The 16,136-nt window shown below is 43.6% G+C and overlaps 1 protein-coding gene across 2 annotated transcripts in view; it reads right to left on the bottom strand.

Annotated features, from left to right (window-relative positions):
• The window catches only part of LOC139537672 (glutamate receptor ionotropic, kainate 4-like), a 117,753-nt gene that overhangs the window by 4,796 nt on the left and 96,821 nt on the right, over window positions 1–16,136 (bottom strand). For both annotated transcript variants that reach the window (XM_071339256.1, XM_071339257.1), the window contains 3 exons: window positions 12,650–12,853; window positions 6,177–6,290; window positions 1,211–1,320 (listed from right to left, as the gene is read on the bottom strand). In XM_071339256.1, the coding sequence (XP_071195357.1) occupies window positions 1,211–1,320; window positions 6,177–6,290; window positions 12,650–12,853 (428 nt within the window). The remainder of the gene's footprint in view (window positions 1–1,210; window positions 1,321–6,176; window positions 6,291–12,649; window positions 12,854–16,136) is intronic.

The following is a 16,136-nucleotide window of genomic DNA, read 5'->3' as shown; positions in this document are numbered from 1 at the left end:
GGTCAGGGCTTTGTGAAGGACTCTCCAATACCTTGACTTTGTTGTCCTTAAGCCATTTTGCCATAACTTTGGAAGACCCATTTGTGACCAAGCTTTAACTTCCTGACTGATGAGATGTTGCTTCAATATATCCACAATTTTCCTTCCTCATGAAGCCATCTATTTTGTGAAGTGCACCAGTCCCTCCTGCAGCAAAGCACCCCCACAACATGATGCAGCCACCTCTGTGCTTCACGGTTGGGATGGTGTTCTGCGGCTTGCAAGCCTGCCCCTTTTTCCTCCAAACATAACGATGGCCAAACAGTTCTATTTTTGTTTCATCAGACCAGAGGACATTTCTCCAAAAAAGTACAATCTTTGTCCCCATGTGAAGTTGCAAAACGTAGTCTGGCTTTTTTATGGCGGTTTTGTGGCTTCTTCCTTGCTGAGCGGACTTTCAGGTTATGTCGAAATAGGACTCGTTTTACTGTGGATATAGATACTTTTGTACCCGTTTCCTCCAGCATCTTCACAAGGTCCTTTGCTGTTGTTCTGGGATTGATTTGCCCTTTTCGAACCAAAGTACGTTCATCTCTAGGAGACAGAACGCGTCTCCTTCCTGAGCGGTATGACGGCTGCGTGGTCCCATAGTGTTTATACTTGCGTACTGTTCTTTGTACAGATGAACGTGGTACCTTCAGGCGTTTGGAAATTGCTTCTAAGGATGAAGCAGACTTGTGGAGGTCTACAATTATTTTCTGAGGTCTTGGCTGATTTCTTTAGATTTTCCCATGATGTCAAGCAATGAGGCACTGAGTTTGAAGGTAGGCCTTGAAATACATCCACAGGTACACCTCCAATTGACTCAAATGATGTCAATTAGCCTATCAGAAGCTTCTAAAGCCATCACATCATTTTCTGGAATTTTCCAATCAGTTTAAAAGGCACAGTCAACTTAGTGTATGTAAACTTCTGATCCACTGGAATTGTGATACAGTGAATTATAAGTGAAATAATCTGCCTGTAAACAATTGTTGGAAAAATTACTTGTGTCATGCACAAAGTAGATGTCGGTACCGACTTGCCAAAACTATAGTTTGTTAACAAGACATTTGTGAAGTGGTTGAAAAAATATTTTTAATGAATCCAACCTAAGTGTATGTAAACTTCCCGACTTCAACTGTACAGTATGACCGCATCTGTAGGTGTCAGTGTTGAGCTGCACATTTACCTGGCCACCAGGAAGAGCACACAGCTGACGATCAGGTAGGCCAGCAGCATGAAGAGCCATACGCCTGGAGAGAAGGGGTCTAGGAAGGACCAGTAGCCTGGTCGACGTGTCTAAAGAAGCAAGAACATAAATAATTTAGCTTGGACAGTACCTACGTTCACTATGTTTTCACTTCGCCCATCTATTGTTTTGAAGCCAGACTGATAAGCAGAGTGAAACAAATAGTGAAAGTAGTGTTCAGTCTGGATCCACCAGGCTATAAAGCAATTCCATGGAGATTCAACAGTTGCCAGGATAGTTCTATTCACTCATTGATATGGTTGATGAGAAACAATGAATTGGGGTACACTCAAAGTTTCAGCATAGTCATATATTACATTTATGAGTCAGTCCGTTATGATCTAGCCACCAACCTGGAGACCCCAATTGTCACCAACCCTGGTCCTGGAGTGCTTCAGGGTGTGCAGAGTTGTGTTCCACCCCAGAACTCTTACACTGGATTCACCCAATCAAGGTCTTGAGAATTAGTTGATGATTCAAAGCTGGTGTGTTAGCACTAGGCTAGAAGAAAAGGCTGCACTACCTGTAGGCTCTCCAGGATGCTCCGGGTAGAAGTTTCCCATACAGTATATGCAATATGATCTAGGACAGGGATTCCCAAACTTTTTCACTCGGCCCTCTTCCAGCAATGAGGAACATCGTCACGTCTATTTCCATGGGCACAAGCACTGTTCAAGAATTGTGTACAATTTTGCAGGTTTAAAGCGTATTTCCTGCAATTCTATACATTTTGTGTGGCAAAAAAAAAAACTAAATAGAAAAACGTTAGCTGACATGGGCTAGTTGATCTGGACATTTCTGAAAAGTTATAAATAGCTCTCTAAGGTATGCAATGACTAACATGACAAGAGGAACTGATGATGCACTACCCAATTTTGAAATTGCACCTTATGCATTCTACTATTACAAGAAGAGTAAAAAAATAAATATTATATACATACATACAGTGCATTCGGAAAGTATTAAGACCCCTTGACTTGTTCCACATTTTGTTATGCTACAGCCTTATTCTAAAATTGATTAAATAGTTTCCCCCCCTCATCAATCTACACACAATACCCCATAATGACTAAGCAAAAACAGGTTTGTCGAAATATTTTTTGGGAAAAAAAGTTAAATGAAATATTACATTTACATAAGTATTCAGACCCTTTACTCAGTACTTTGTTGAAGCACCTTTGGCAGCAATTACAGCCTTGAGTCTTCTTGGGTATGACGCTACAAGCTTGGCACACCTGTATTTGGGGAGTTTCTTCCATTATTCTGTGCAGATCCTCTCAAGCTCTGTCAGGTTGGATTGGGAGCGACGCTGCTCAGCTATTTTCAGGTCTCTCCAGAGATGTTCGATTGGGTTCAAGTCCGGACACTGGCAGGGCCACTCGAAGACATTCAGAGACTTGTCCCAAAGCCACTCCTGCGTTGTCTTTGCTGTGTGCTTAGGGTCGTTGCCCTGTTGGAAGGTGAACCTTCGCCCCAGCCTGAGGTCCTAAGCACTCTGGAGCAGGTTTTCATCAAGGATCTCCCTGTACTTTTCTCTGTTCATCTTTCCCTTGATCCTGACTTGTCTCCCAGTTCCTGCTGCTGAAAAACATCCCCACAGCATGATGCTGCCACCTCCATGTTTCACCGTAGGGATGGTGCCTACGGTTTCCTCTAGACATTCAGGCCAAAGAGTTCAATCTTGGTTTCATCAGACCAGAGAATCTTGTTTCTCATGGTCTGAGAGTCCTTTAGTGCCTCCAAGCAGGCTGTCATGTGCCTTTTGCTAAAGAGTGGCTTCAGTCTGGTCACTCTACCATAAAGGCCTGGTTGGTGGAGTGCTGCAGAGATGGTTGTCCTTCTGGAAGATTATCCCATCACCACAGGGGAACTATGGAGCTCTGTCTGAGTTTTTTTATTTTTTTTATTTCACCTTTATTTAACCAGGTAGGCAAGTTGAGAACAAGTTCTCATTTACAATTGCGACCTGGCCAAGATAAAGCAAAGCAGTTCGACACATACAACAACACAGAGTTACACATGGAGTAAAACAAACATACAGTCAATAATACAGTAGAAAAATAAGTCTATTTACAATGTGAGCAAATGAGGTGAGATAAGGGAGGTAAAGGCAAAAAAAAAAGGCCATGGTGGCGAAGTAAATACAATATAGCAAGTAAAAACACTGGAATGGTAGATTTGCAGTGGAAGAATGTGCAAAGTAGAGATAGAAATAATGGGGACAAAGGAGCAAAATAAATAAATAAATACAGTAGGGGGAGAGGTAGTTGTTTGGGCTAAATTATAGATGGGCTATGTACAGGTGCAGTAATCTGTGAGCTGCTCTGACAGCTGGTGCTTAAAGCTAGTGAGGGAGATAAGTGTTTCCAGTTTCAGAGATTTTTGTAGTTCATTATAGTCATTGGCAGCAGAGAACTGGAAGGAGAGGCGGCCAAAGGAAGAATTGGTTTTGGGGGTAACCAGAGAGATATACCTGCTGGAGCGTGTGCTACAGGTGGGTGCTGCTATGGTGACCAGCGAGGTGAGATAAGGGGGGACTTTACCTAGCAGGGTCTTGTAGATGACCTGGAGCCAGTGGGTTTGGCGACGAGTATGAAGCGAGGGCCAGCCAACGAGAGCGTACAGGTCGCAGTGGTGGGTAGTATATGGGGCTTTGGTGACACTGTGATAGACTGCATCCAATTTATTGAGTAGGGTATTGGAGGCTATTTTGTAAATGACATCGCCGAAGTCGAGGATCGGTAGGATGGTCAGTTTTAGAAGTGTATGTTTGGCGGCATGAGTGAAGGATGCTTTGTTGCGAAATAGGAAGCCAATTCTAGATTTAACTTTAGATTGGAGATGTTTGATGTGAGTCTGGAAGGAGAGTTTACAGTCTAACCAGACACCTAGGTATTGGTAGTTGTCCACATATTCTATGTCAGAACCGTCCAGAGTAGTGATGTTGGATGGGCGCGCAGGTGCAGGCAGCGATCGGTTGAAGAGCATGCATTTAGTTTTACTTGTATTTAAGAGCAATTGGAGGCCACGGAAGGAGAGTTGTATCGCATTGAAGCTCGTCTGGAGGGTTGTTAACACAGTGTCCAAAGAAGGGCCAGAAGTATACAGAATGGTGTCGTCTGCGTAAAGGTGGATCAGAGACTCACCAGCAGCAAGAGCGACATCATTGATGTATACAGAGAAGAGAGTCGGTCCATGAATTGAACCCTGTGGCACCCCCATAGAGACTGCCAGAGGCCCGGACAACAGGCCCTCTGATTTGACACACTGAACTCTATCAGAGAAGTAGTTGGTGAACCAGGCGAGGTAATCATTTGAGAAACCAAGGCTATCGAGTCTGCCGATGAGGTGATTGACAGAGTCGAAAGCCTTGGCCAGGTCAATGAATATGGCTGCACAGTATTGTTTCTTATCGATGGCGGTTAAGATATCGTTTAGGACCTTGAGCATGGCTGAGGTGCACCCATGACCAGCTCTGAAACCAGATTGCATAGCGGAGAAGGTATGGTGGGATTCGAAATGGTCGGTAATCTGTTTGTTGACTTGGCTTTCGAAGACCTTAGAAAGGCAGGGTAGGATAGATATTGGTCTGTAGCAGTTTGGGTCAAGAGTGTCCCCCCCCTTTGAAGAGGGGTATGACCGTAGCTGCTTTCCAATCTTTGCGAATCTCAGACGACACGAAAGAGAGGTTGAACAGGCTAGTAATAGGGGTTGCAACAATTTCGGCAGATAATTTTAGAAAGAAAGGGCCCAGATTGTCTAGCCCGACTGATTTGTAGGGGTCCAGATTTTGCAGCTCTTTCAGAACATCAGCTGACTGGATTTGGGAGAAGGAGAAATGGGGAAGGCTTGGGCGAGTTGCTGTGGGGGGTGCAGTGCTGTTGACCGGGGTAGGGGTAGCCAGGTGGAAAGCATGGCCAGCCGTAGAAAAATGCTTATTGAAATTCTCAATTATAGTGGATTTATCAGTGGTGACAGTGTTTCCTATCCTCAATGCAGTGGGCAGCTGGGAGGAGGTGCTCTTATTCTCCATGGACTTTACAGTGTCCCAGAACTTTTTTGAGTTTGTGCTGCAGGAAGCAAATTTATGCTTGAAGAAGCAGAACCATCAGGTTCTTGGTCACCTCTCTTACCAAGGCCCTTCTCCCCCGATTGTTCAGTTTGGCCGGGCGGCCAGCTCTAGGAAGAGTCTTGGTGGTTCCAGACTTCTTTAATTTAAGAATGATGGAGGCCACTGTGTTCTTGGGGACCTTCAATGCTGCAGACATTTCCCCTTCCCCAGATCTGTGCCTCGAAACAATCCTGTCTCGGAGCTCAACGGACAATTATTTCGACCTCATGGCTTGGTTTTTGGTCTGACATGCACTGTTAACTGTGGGACCTTATTTAGACAGATGTGTGCCTTTCGAAATCATGTCCAATCAATTGAATTTATCACAGGTGGACTTTTAATCAAGTTGTAGGAACATCTTAAGGATGATCAATGGGGGCGGCAGGTAGCCGTGTGATTGGAGCGTTGGGCTAATAACCGAAAGGTTGCTGGATCGAATCCCTGAGCTGACAATATAAAAATCTGTCATTCTGCACCTGAACAAGGCAGTTAATCCATTGTTCCCCGCTAGACCGTCATTGTAAATAAGAATTTGTTCTTAACTGACTTGCCTAGTTAAATACAGGTTAAATTTTAAAAAATCTATGGAAACAGAATGCACCTGAGCTCAATTTTGAGTCTCAAATACTTTTGCGCACAGTTTGAGAACTGATCTAGGATCAGCTGCAAAAAAACTGACCGAAGATCAGAGTCTAGAGGCAACTTCATTCTATATTTCCTCCTGGACTAAAGTTGGTTACCATTGTTTAACGTGTTCTCTAAGCATGGTTGTGTGTTTGTGTGTGTGTCTCTCACCATGTGTGCTGTGTACATGATGCTGATGCCCAGGGTCATGAAGGGTTTGGAGAAGTCAATGACCTTCTCTCTCTCTGAGGTGATGGTGAGCCCCGCTACAGCCAGGTCAGCTTTCTGGAAGAGATAACATTTAGCCTACTGCAGTGTTAGCCTACTGCAGTTAGCGACAGGTAAATATGGCAAACTGGTCCTGTGTGGCTCAGTTAGTGGCACATGAAACATCAGGATTGTGGGTTCAATTCCTGCTGGGGCCCCCCACACAGAAAAATTCAGCATGCACCACTAAGTCGCTTTGGAAAAAAGTGTGTAGAAGGTTATTCAAAATCCAGGCCTCAAGAATCTAAGTAGAGCCGGTGATCTTTGCTCCCTGGTAAGTTAATTTATGTCATTAATTGGCCAGAGAATTAATGTATTTGGTGACCTAATTCTGAATTACTCCCTAATTACAGGGGACAGATGAAAACCAGGGTCATGTTCATTCGGCATCAAGTGAAAGAAAACAGACTGAAACAGGGAGAGACTACCTATAGTTGTCCAAAAAGCAACTTTCATTTTTATTTTCTGTTGCAAAATGATTTCCATTGCATGCTCTAATAAAACACAACCCAGCAGTGTAGTGGACCTTGAGGCATGGTTTATATTTAAAAACATTTCAAAATGTTTCTACTGCTATTTGGACTGACGTCAAAATCTTATAAAACAACCCATTCATCGATGAAGAGGGGTCAAACAAAGTTTCCTTGGCTCATTCTTAAAACCATTCAAATAAATAAAGCCAAAGCAATTATCAGGTTCATCATCATAACCACCATGACCATCTATTACGTTCCTGTGGCAGCATTATACAAGTGCCAAATAGAACACATACAGTATATACATAATCTGTGTCCCAAATGGAACCTCATTCCCTATCTACAGTTGAAGTCGGAAGTTTACATACCCCTTAGCCAAAAACATTTAAATTCAGTTTTTCACAATTCCTGACATTTAATCCTAGTAATAATTCCCTGTCTTAGGTCAGTTAGGATCACCACTTCATTTTAAGAATGTGAAATGTCAATAATAGTAGAGAGAATTATTTATTTCAGCTTTTATTTCTTTCATCACATTCCCAGTGGGTCAGAAGTTTACATACACTCAATTAGTATTTGGTAGCATTGCCTTTAAATTGTTTAACTTGGGTCAAAATGTTTCAGGTAGCCTTCCACAAGCGTCCCACAATAAGTTGGGTGAATTTTGGCCCATTCCACCTGACAGAGCTGGTGTAACTGAGTCAGGTTTGTAGGCCTCCTTGCTCACACATGCTTTTTCAGTTCTGCCGACAAATTTTCTATATGATTGAGGTCAGGGCTTTGTGATGGCCACTCCAATACCATGACTTTGTCGTTCTTAAGCCATTTTGCCACAACTTTGGAAGTATGATTGGGGTCATTGTCTATTTGGAAGACCCATTTAAGATTAAGCTTTAACTTCCTGACTTATGTCTTGAGATGTTGTTTCAATATATCCACATAATTTTTCTTCCACATGATGCCATCTATTTTGTGAAGTGCACCAATCCCTCCTGCAGCAAAGCACCCCCACAACATGATGCTGCCACCCCCGTGCTTGACGGTTGGGATGGTGTTCTTCCGCTTGTAAGCCTCCCCCTTTTTCCTCCAAACTCCAAACTGATGATGGTCATGACGGCAAAACAGTTCTATTTTTGTTTCATCAGACCAGAGGACATTTCTCCAAAAAGTATGATCTTTGTCCCCATGTGCAGTTGCAAACCGTATTCTGGCTTTTTTTATGGCGGTTTTGGAGCAGTGGCTTCTTCCTTGCTGAGCGGCCTTTCAGGTTATGTTGATATAGGACTCGTTTTACTGTGGATATAGATACTTTTGTACCCATTTCCTCCAGCATCTTCACAAGGTCCTTTGCTGTTGTTCTGGGATTGATTTGTACTTTTCGCACCAAAGTACGTTCATCTCTAGGAGACGGATGCGTCTCCTTCCTGAGGGGTATGACGGCTGCGTAGTCCCATGGTGTTTATACTTGCGTACTGTTGTTTGTACAGATGAACTTAGTACCTTCAGGCGTTTGGAAATTGCTCCCAAGGATGAACCAGACTTGTGGAGGTCCACAATTTTTTTTCTGAGATCTTGGCTGATTTCTTTTGATTTTCTCATGATGTCAAGCAAAGAGGAACTGAGTTTGAAGGTAGGCCTTGAAATACAGTGGGGAGAACAAGTATTTGATACACTGCCGATTTTGCAGGTTTTCCTACTTACAAAGCATGTAGAGGTCTGTCATTTTTATCATAGGTACACTTCAACTGTGAGAGACGGAATCTAAAACAAAAATCCAGAAAATCACATTGTATGATTTTTAAGTAATTAATTTGCATTTTATTGCATGACATAAGTATTTGATCACCTACCAACCAGTAAGAATTCCGGCTCTCACAGACCTGTTAGTTTTTCTTTAAGAAGCCCTCCTGTTCTCCACTCATTACCTGTATTAACTGCACCTGTTTGAACTCATTACCTATATAAAAGACACCTGTCCACACACTCAATCAAACAGACTCCAACCTCTCCACAATGGCCAAGACCAGAGAGCTGTGTAAGGACATCAGGGATAAATTGTAGACCTGTACAAGGCTGGGATGGGCTACAGGACAATAGCCAAGCAGCTTGGTGAGAAGGCAACAACTGTTGGCACAATTATTAGAAAATGGAAGAAGTTCAAGATGACGGTCAATCACCCTCGGTCTGGGGCTCCATGCAAGATCTCACCTCGTGGGGCATCAATGATCATGAGGAATGTGAGGGATCAGCCCAGAACTACACGGCAGGACCTGGTCAATGACCTGAAGAGAGCTGGGACCACAGTCTCAAAGAAAACCATTAGTAACACACTACGCCGTCATGGATTAAAATCCTGCAGCGCACGCAAGGTCCCCCTGCTCAAGCCAGCGCATGTCCAGGCCCGTCTGAAGTTTGCCAATGACCATCTGGATGATCCAGAGGAGGAATGGGAGAAGGTCATGTGGTCTGATGAGACAAAAATAGAGCTTTTTGCTCTAAACTCCACTCGCCGTGTTTGGAGGAATAGAAGGATGAGTACAACCCCAAGAACACCATCCCAACCGTGAAGCATGGAGGTGGAAACATCATTCTTTGGGGATGCTTTTCTGCAAAGGGGACAGGACGACTGCACCGTATTGAGGGGAGGATGGATGGGGCCATGTATCGCGAGATCTTGACCAACAACCTCCTTCCCTCAGTAAGAGCATTGAAGATGGGTCGTGGCTCGGTCTTCCAGCATGACAACGACCCGAAACACACAGCCAGGGCAACTAAGGAGTGGCTCCGTAAGAAGCATCTCAAGGTCCTGGAGTGGCCTAGCCAGTCTCCAGACCTGAACCCAATAGAAAATCTTTGGAGGGAGCCGAAAGTCCGTATTGCCCAGCGACAGCCCCGAAACCTGAAGGATCTGGAGAAGGTCTGTATGGAGGAGTGGGCCAAAATCCCTGCTGCAGTGTGTGCAAACCTGGTCAAGAACTACAGGAAACGTATGATCTCTGTAATTGCAAACAAAGGTTTCTGTACCAAATATTCAGTTCTGCTTTTCTGATGTATCAAATACTTATGTCATGCAATAAAATGCAAATTAATTACTTAAAAATCATACAATGTGATTTTCTGGATTTTTGTTTTAGATTCCTTCTCTCACAGTTGAAGTGTACCTATGATAAAAATTACAGACCTCTACATGCTTTGTAAGTAGGAAAACCTGCAAAATTGTCAGTGTATCAAATACTTGTTCTCCCCACTGTACATCCACAGGTACACCTCCAAATGACTCAAATGATGTCAATTAGCCTATCAGAAGCTTCTAAAGCCATGACGTCATTTTCTGGAATTTTCCAAGCTGTTTAAAAGGCACAGCCAACTTAGTGTATGTAAACTTCTGACCCACTTGGATTGTGATACAGTGAATTATAAGTGAAATAATCTGTCTGTAAACAATTGTTGAAAAAATTACTTGTGTCATGCACAAAGTAGATGTCCTATCCGACTTGCCAAAACTATAGTTTGTTAACAAGAAATTTGTGGAGTGTTTGAAAAACGAGTTTCAATGAATCCAACCTAAGTGTATGTAAACTTCCGACTTCAAATGTAGTGCAGTACTTTTTACCAGGGCCCCATAAGTGCCATTTGGGGCGTAGCCATACTGTTACCCTAGTGCAGTTTCCATTAGGCAGTAAAAATTCCCATGGCCTCCCTTTGGAATGGATCACAATTGACAGCACACACACATCACAGTGGGTAGCAAATGAAAGTGCAAAGCAGTGACCCCCATAGATCTTAGTATCAGACCTGGGTTCAAATAAAAAATTTAATCTTTCATATACTTTGAGAGTTTGCTCTAGCCTGCCTAGTGATCATATATGGGCAGGGTTTACAGTTTTGGGGCTATTCTATTGGTTCCATTGCACCAGGCAAACTCATTCAAGCAAAGATAAAGCGTTTGAAATACTTTGAAATAGTATTTGAACCCAGGTCTGCTCAGTAAAGGATGTGTCCATAAAGGCTCCAGTGATATTACAGAGACCTGGGCCAATAAGTGGAGAGATTGAGGCAGAGGACAAAGTCCTACTGACGTCCCCCGTCCTTCTCTCCTTTATCCTCCGTCACCTCCTCAAATCTGAATGTTCCCTCAATTCTGAAATTTTCCTCAAATTGAATTTCTCTACAAAAATTGGAAGGAGCGGTGGACGGTATCAACTATATACTGCAATGTATACAGTGCCTTCATAAAGTATTCATACCCCTTGACTTATTACAGCCTTATTTCAAAATGGATTACATTGGTTTTTTTCTCACCAACCTACACACACGCACAATACCCCATAATGACTTAGTGAAAACATGTTTAGACATTTTTGCAAATTTGTGGAAAATTAAATACAGAAATATCTAATTTACATAACTATTAACACCCGAGTCAATACTTTGTAGAAGCACCTTTGGTGGCAATTACAGCTTTGAGCCATCTTGGTTATGTCTGTATCTGCTTTGGGGATTTTCTTCTTTAAGTTAGATGGGGAGCGGTGGTGAACAGCAATCTTCAAGTCTTTCCACAGATTTTCAATGGGAATTCAAGTCTGGGCTTTCAGATTCTTGTTCTGACGCCATTGCACCATTGCTTTGGCTGTATGCTTGGGGTGATTGTCCTGTTGGAACGTAAATCTTTGCCCCCAGTCAAAGGTCGTTTGCACTCTGAAGCAGGTTCTCATTAAATATTTGCCTGTGTTTGGCTCCATTCATTGTTCCCTCTATCCTTACCAGTCTCCTAGTACATGCCGCCGAAAGACTTCCACCTAGCATGATGCTGCCACCATGCTTCACATTAGGGTTGGGGATTGGGTTCTTAGTCACCTCCCTGATCAAGGTCCTTCTTGCCCGGTTGCCCAGTTTGGTCGGTGGGCAGCTTTAGACAGTCTGGGTAGTTCCATATTTTTTCAATTTCCCAATGATAGAGACCACTGTGCACTTAGAAAATGTTAACACTCTAGAAATTGTTTTATACCCTTCCCCAGATAGAATTGTGATGAAGCACATTTCTCTGAGCTCTACGGACAGTTCCTTGGACTTCATGGTATAGTTTCCACTCTGACATGCACTGTCAACTGTGGGACCTTATATAGACAGGTGTGTTTCTTTTTAAATCATGTCCAAACAATGAAATTGGCCACAGGGAACTCCAGTCAAGTTGTAGTGACATCAAGGATGGTCAAAGGAAATTGGATACACCTGAGCTCAATTTGGAGTGTCGTGGCAAAGGGCTGTGAATACTTCTGTAAACGTGATATTTCTGTATTTCATTTTCAATAAATTTGCAAACATTTCTAAAAGCATGTTTTCACTTTGTCATTATGGGGTATTGTGTGTAGATGGGTGAGAAAAACATATTGAATACATTTTGCATTCAGGCTGTGACGTGGAGTAAGTCAAAGTTTATACATACTTTCTGAAGGCTATTGTGGCTCAACAGTTAATTCACAATATCTTGATTCTTCATTCAGATTCGATTAAAAATCAAGATATCTTGTTTGGATCCTAACATGAATGTATGTTTATTTTCTGTTATCTGGAATGTTATCTTTAAAGGACAATCCCCTTCCAATGATTATTTCAGGAGGATGAGTAGTAAACATATCTTGTATAATCAGCAATAACATACCCAGCCATCACCATGTTTTGAGACGTCTTGAGACACAGGTGATGGCTGGGTATGAAACAATAACGCTACAACAGGGTTTTTACACCATTTGTCTTCTCCTACCTACAGGTGGTATAACTTGTGACTGCAGTACCTGTGACATCAAGACATCACCTTACCCTTACTATACAAACATAAGTGAATAGAGAGGGAGAAGATTTTTAGCCACAATCACACTGCAACACTCACTCAGTGCTCACCCTAGAGATAAGCTCGCCCACCATGCCCGTCCAGGTGCCGTTGGCACTGGGCACGCCGTACACGCCGTCCGCCACCAGTCGTAGATGGTAGCTGAAGTGCAGCAGCTCAGCCAGCTCTCGCAGCATGTCTACACAAAATCCTTCGTAGCGCTCGTTGCCCTCCAGGGCCTGGTGTTCGGGCCTCAGCATCACGTAGGGGTTCTCCTGCATGAAGGGGCATCAGACTGGTGCAAGCTGAGATGTGTGTGTGTGTGTGTGTGTGTGTGTGTGTGTGTGTGTGTGTGTGTGTGTGTGTGTGTGTGTGTGTGTGTGTGTGTGGGTGGGTGGGTGGGTGGGTGGGTGGGTGGGTGGGTGGGGGTGTGGGGGGGAGTGCTTCCGTCATCATGAAGTGCTTCGAGAGATTAATCAAAGACCATATCACTCCTTCCTCCCCGACACACTCAACCCTCTCCAATTCGCCTACTGCCCTGACAGATCCATGGACGATGCAATAGTATTGTACTGCACACTGCCCTTAGACACCTGGACAAAAGGAATGCATATGTGAGGACGTTGCTCATCGACTACAGCTTGGCCTTCAATACCATAGTGGTTTATAAGCTCATTACAAAGCTCAGAACCCAGGGTCAGAACTCCTCCCTATGCAACTGGGTCCTGGACTTTGACGGGCCACTCCCAGGTGGTGAAGGTAGGCAACATTACTTCCTTGACACTGATCCTCCTTGACACTGGCCCCACAAGGGTGCGTCCTCAGTCCCCTCCTGTACTCCATTTATACCCACAACTGCGTGGCCTCAAACAGTTCCAACTCCATCATCAAGTTCGCTGACAGTAGGCCTGATCACCAACAATGACAAAACAGCCTACAGGGAGGAGGTAGGTACTCTGATGGCATGGTGTCAGGGAAACAACCTCTCCCTCAACGTTAGCAAAACAAAGGAGCTGATTGTGGACTTCAGAAGGAACCAGGCTGGACACGCCCCCATCCTCATCAACGGGGCCGCTGTGGAGCTGGTCAATAACTTCAAATTCCTTGGCATACACATCTCAGAGAAGAATACTTATTCTGCAAGCGAAATCCTGAGAAAATCTAACCCGGAAGTGATATAAAAAATAAAAAATAAAAAAAACGTTGTTTCCTGGCCTGTCTAACCTCCATTTAAAGGGGTATCAACGAGATTCTTTTTCCAATGGCTTCCTCAGGCTGTGACCAGGCTTTAGACATAGTTTCAGGCTTTTATTTTGAAAAACGAGCGAGATGTTTCAAAAGAGGTCAGGTGTCCTCCGAATATTTCCTGCGCGCGAGAGAGGGGCACCCCATTTTCATTTTGTCTCTTAATGAATAGGTTATGTTCCGGTTGAAATATTATCGATTATGTTTGTTAAAAGACAACCTGAGGTTTGATTATAAAAAACTTTTTAAATGTTTCTACGACCATTTCGGATCCTTTTTAGGATTTGTCGAACGGAACACGGCTTTTGATTTTTTATCATAACGCGCAACCCAAATGGCGTTTTTTTGTGATACAAGTAATATTTATCGAACAAAAATAACATTTGTTGTGTAACTGGGAGTCTCGTGAGTGTCTCGTGAAGATTATCAAAGGTAAGCGATTAATTTGATTGCTTTTCTTACTTTCGTGACCAAGCTAGCCAAGCTAATATAAGGCTAAACTGTTATAGTATTGAAAGCTACACTCACAAAAGCTTGGATTTCCTTCGCTGTAAAATATATTTTCAAAATCTGACACGATAGGTGGATTAACAACAAGCTAAACTGTGTTTTGGTATATTTCACTTGTGATTGCATGATTATAAATATTTTTAGGAATATTTTTGAATTTGGCGCCCTGCAATTCAGCGGTTGTTTAAGAAAGTGAACCCGTATTCGGTATCCGTAGATCAGAGAAGTCCCCAGGACATTCACAGTATTAGGCAAGACTGCCTTTTCTTGTGCACCAGACGCATGGAATAATCTACAATCCATGCTTCATCTAGATATGTTAGTGCCACTGAATGAATTTAAAATATTGATGGGAGACTGTTACAGAGAGGTGCAAATGCTTTTTTTAGGCTGGATTATATTGTTGTATGTTCTAATTATGTAACGTATTGATTGTTGTTGCCATCTTGGCCAGGTCTCCCTTGAAAAAGAGACTCGGGGGGGCGGAGCTAGCATGTTGGAGTGAACGGCTGCGTGTGAGAGGCTCCTGCAACTTTTTTGCGAAATAATCTAACTTAACCTACTGTATGATACTTTTTACAACAAACGTTTCTTTCTAATACAACATCGTAACTTTCTGTGTAAAAATGCCGAGTAATAAGCGACCAAAGGACAATAAATCCACATCGGAGGCCTACTCCACACCAAACAACGAGACAGACATGGCGGAAGGCACAGGCAACAACGTGACACTTAAAGAACTTACCCAGGCTTTGGGAGAACTACGTGTTGCTTTAGCTGAGGATCTTAAGGCTACTATTGCTGAACTGGACACCAAAATCGAGGGCACCATTCGAGCGGTCGCTTCGCAGGGCCAGAGTATTGTGGACCTTGAGAGGGCTTCTGAATTCAGCGCTGGTAGGATCGACGAGTTAGAGAAGCTGTGCTCGTCACTACAGGATGGGGTGCAGAGGCTTTCTGTGAAAGTGGTCGACCTGGAGGGCCGTTCCAGACGTAATAACCTTCGCGTTGTTGGTCTGGCAGAGGGGGTAGAGGCGGGCTCTCGCCCCACCGACTTCTTCGCCAAGCTATTGAAGGACGCAATGGGATCGGACGTTTTGGCTTCGGACCCCCAGCTGGACCGTGCACATCGCGCCCCTGTCCCAGTGCCTGGACCGGGTCAACGCCCTCGCCCAGTAATCATCTGTTGTCACAGTTTCAAGACCAAGGATCTTATCCTGCGCGAGGCCCGAATGAGGGGCAACCTGTTACATAAAGGGCACCCCTTCCGTGTCTATGATGATTATGCGCCCGATGTGGCAAAGGACCGTGGCGGCTACAGAGATGTCATGGCCAAACTCTACAAACTCCATCTTCGCCCAGCCTTGCTCTTCCCTGCAAGACTAAGAATTACCCCGCCCTCCGGTGAGAAGATGTGGCTCTCCTCGGTTTTGGACGCAGAGAAGTTTATCCGGGAACATACGCCAATCCCCCGTACAGGTTAGAGTGCCTTGTCATTGTGTGTTAGGGTCTGCTCATGGAATCGAATCCATACTAAACCATAACGGGTGAAACCGTATTGAACGGTCTCAACAAGGGCTACCGAACATGTAAGATGCTGTGGAGGGCGGTCTTGGCTCTCAATTAAAGTCACTTTCATTCTGGCTGTGTTCAGAGCGATGCCTATTTAGGATGCCTTCCAGGTTTGATCATTGACACTTTCGGATGAATATACTTATATTCCCCCCATTTTTTTTTGTTTCGTTATTTATTTTTTAATTCTTACATTTATTGTTATTACAATACCATTTATTTAAAGCTTGC

The sequence above is a fragment of the Salvelinus alpinus genome, chromosome 13 (assembly GCF_045679555.1).
Source record: "Salvelinus alpinus chromosome 13, SLU_Salpinus.1, whole genome shotgun sequence".
Classification (NCBI taxonomy): domain Eukaryota; kingdom Metazoa; phylum Chordata; class Actinopteri; order Salmoniformes; family Salmonidae; genus Salvelinus; species Salvelinus alpinus.
The sequence above is the reverse complement of the archived record's forward strand: the minus strand, read 5'-3'. Positions and strand labels throughout refer to the sequence as shown.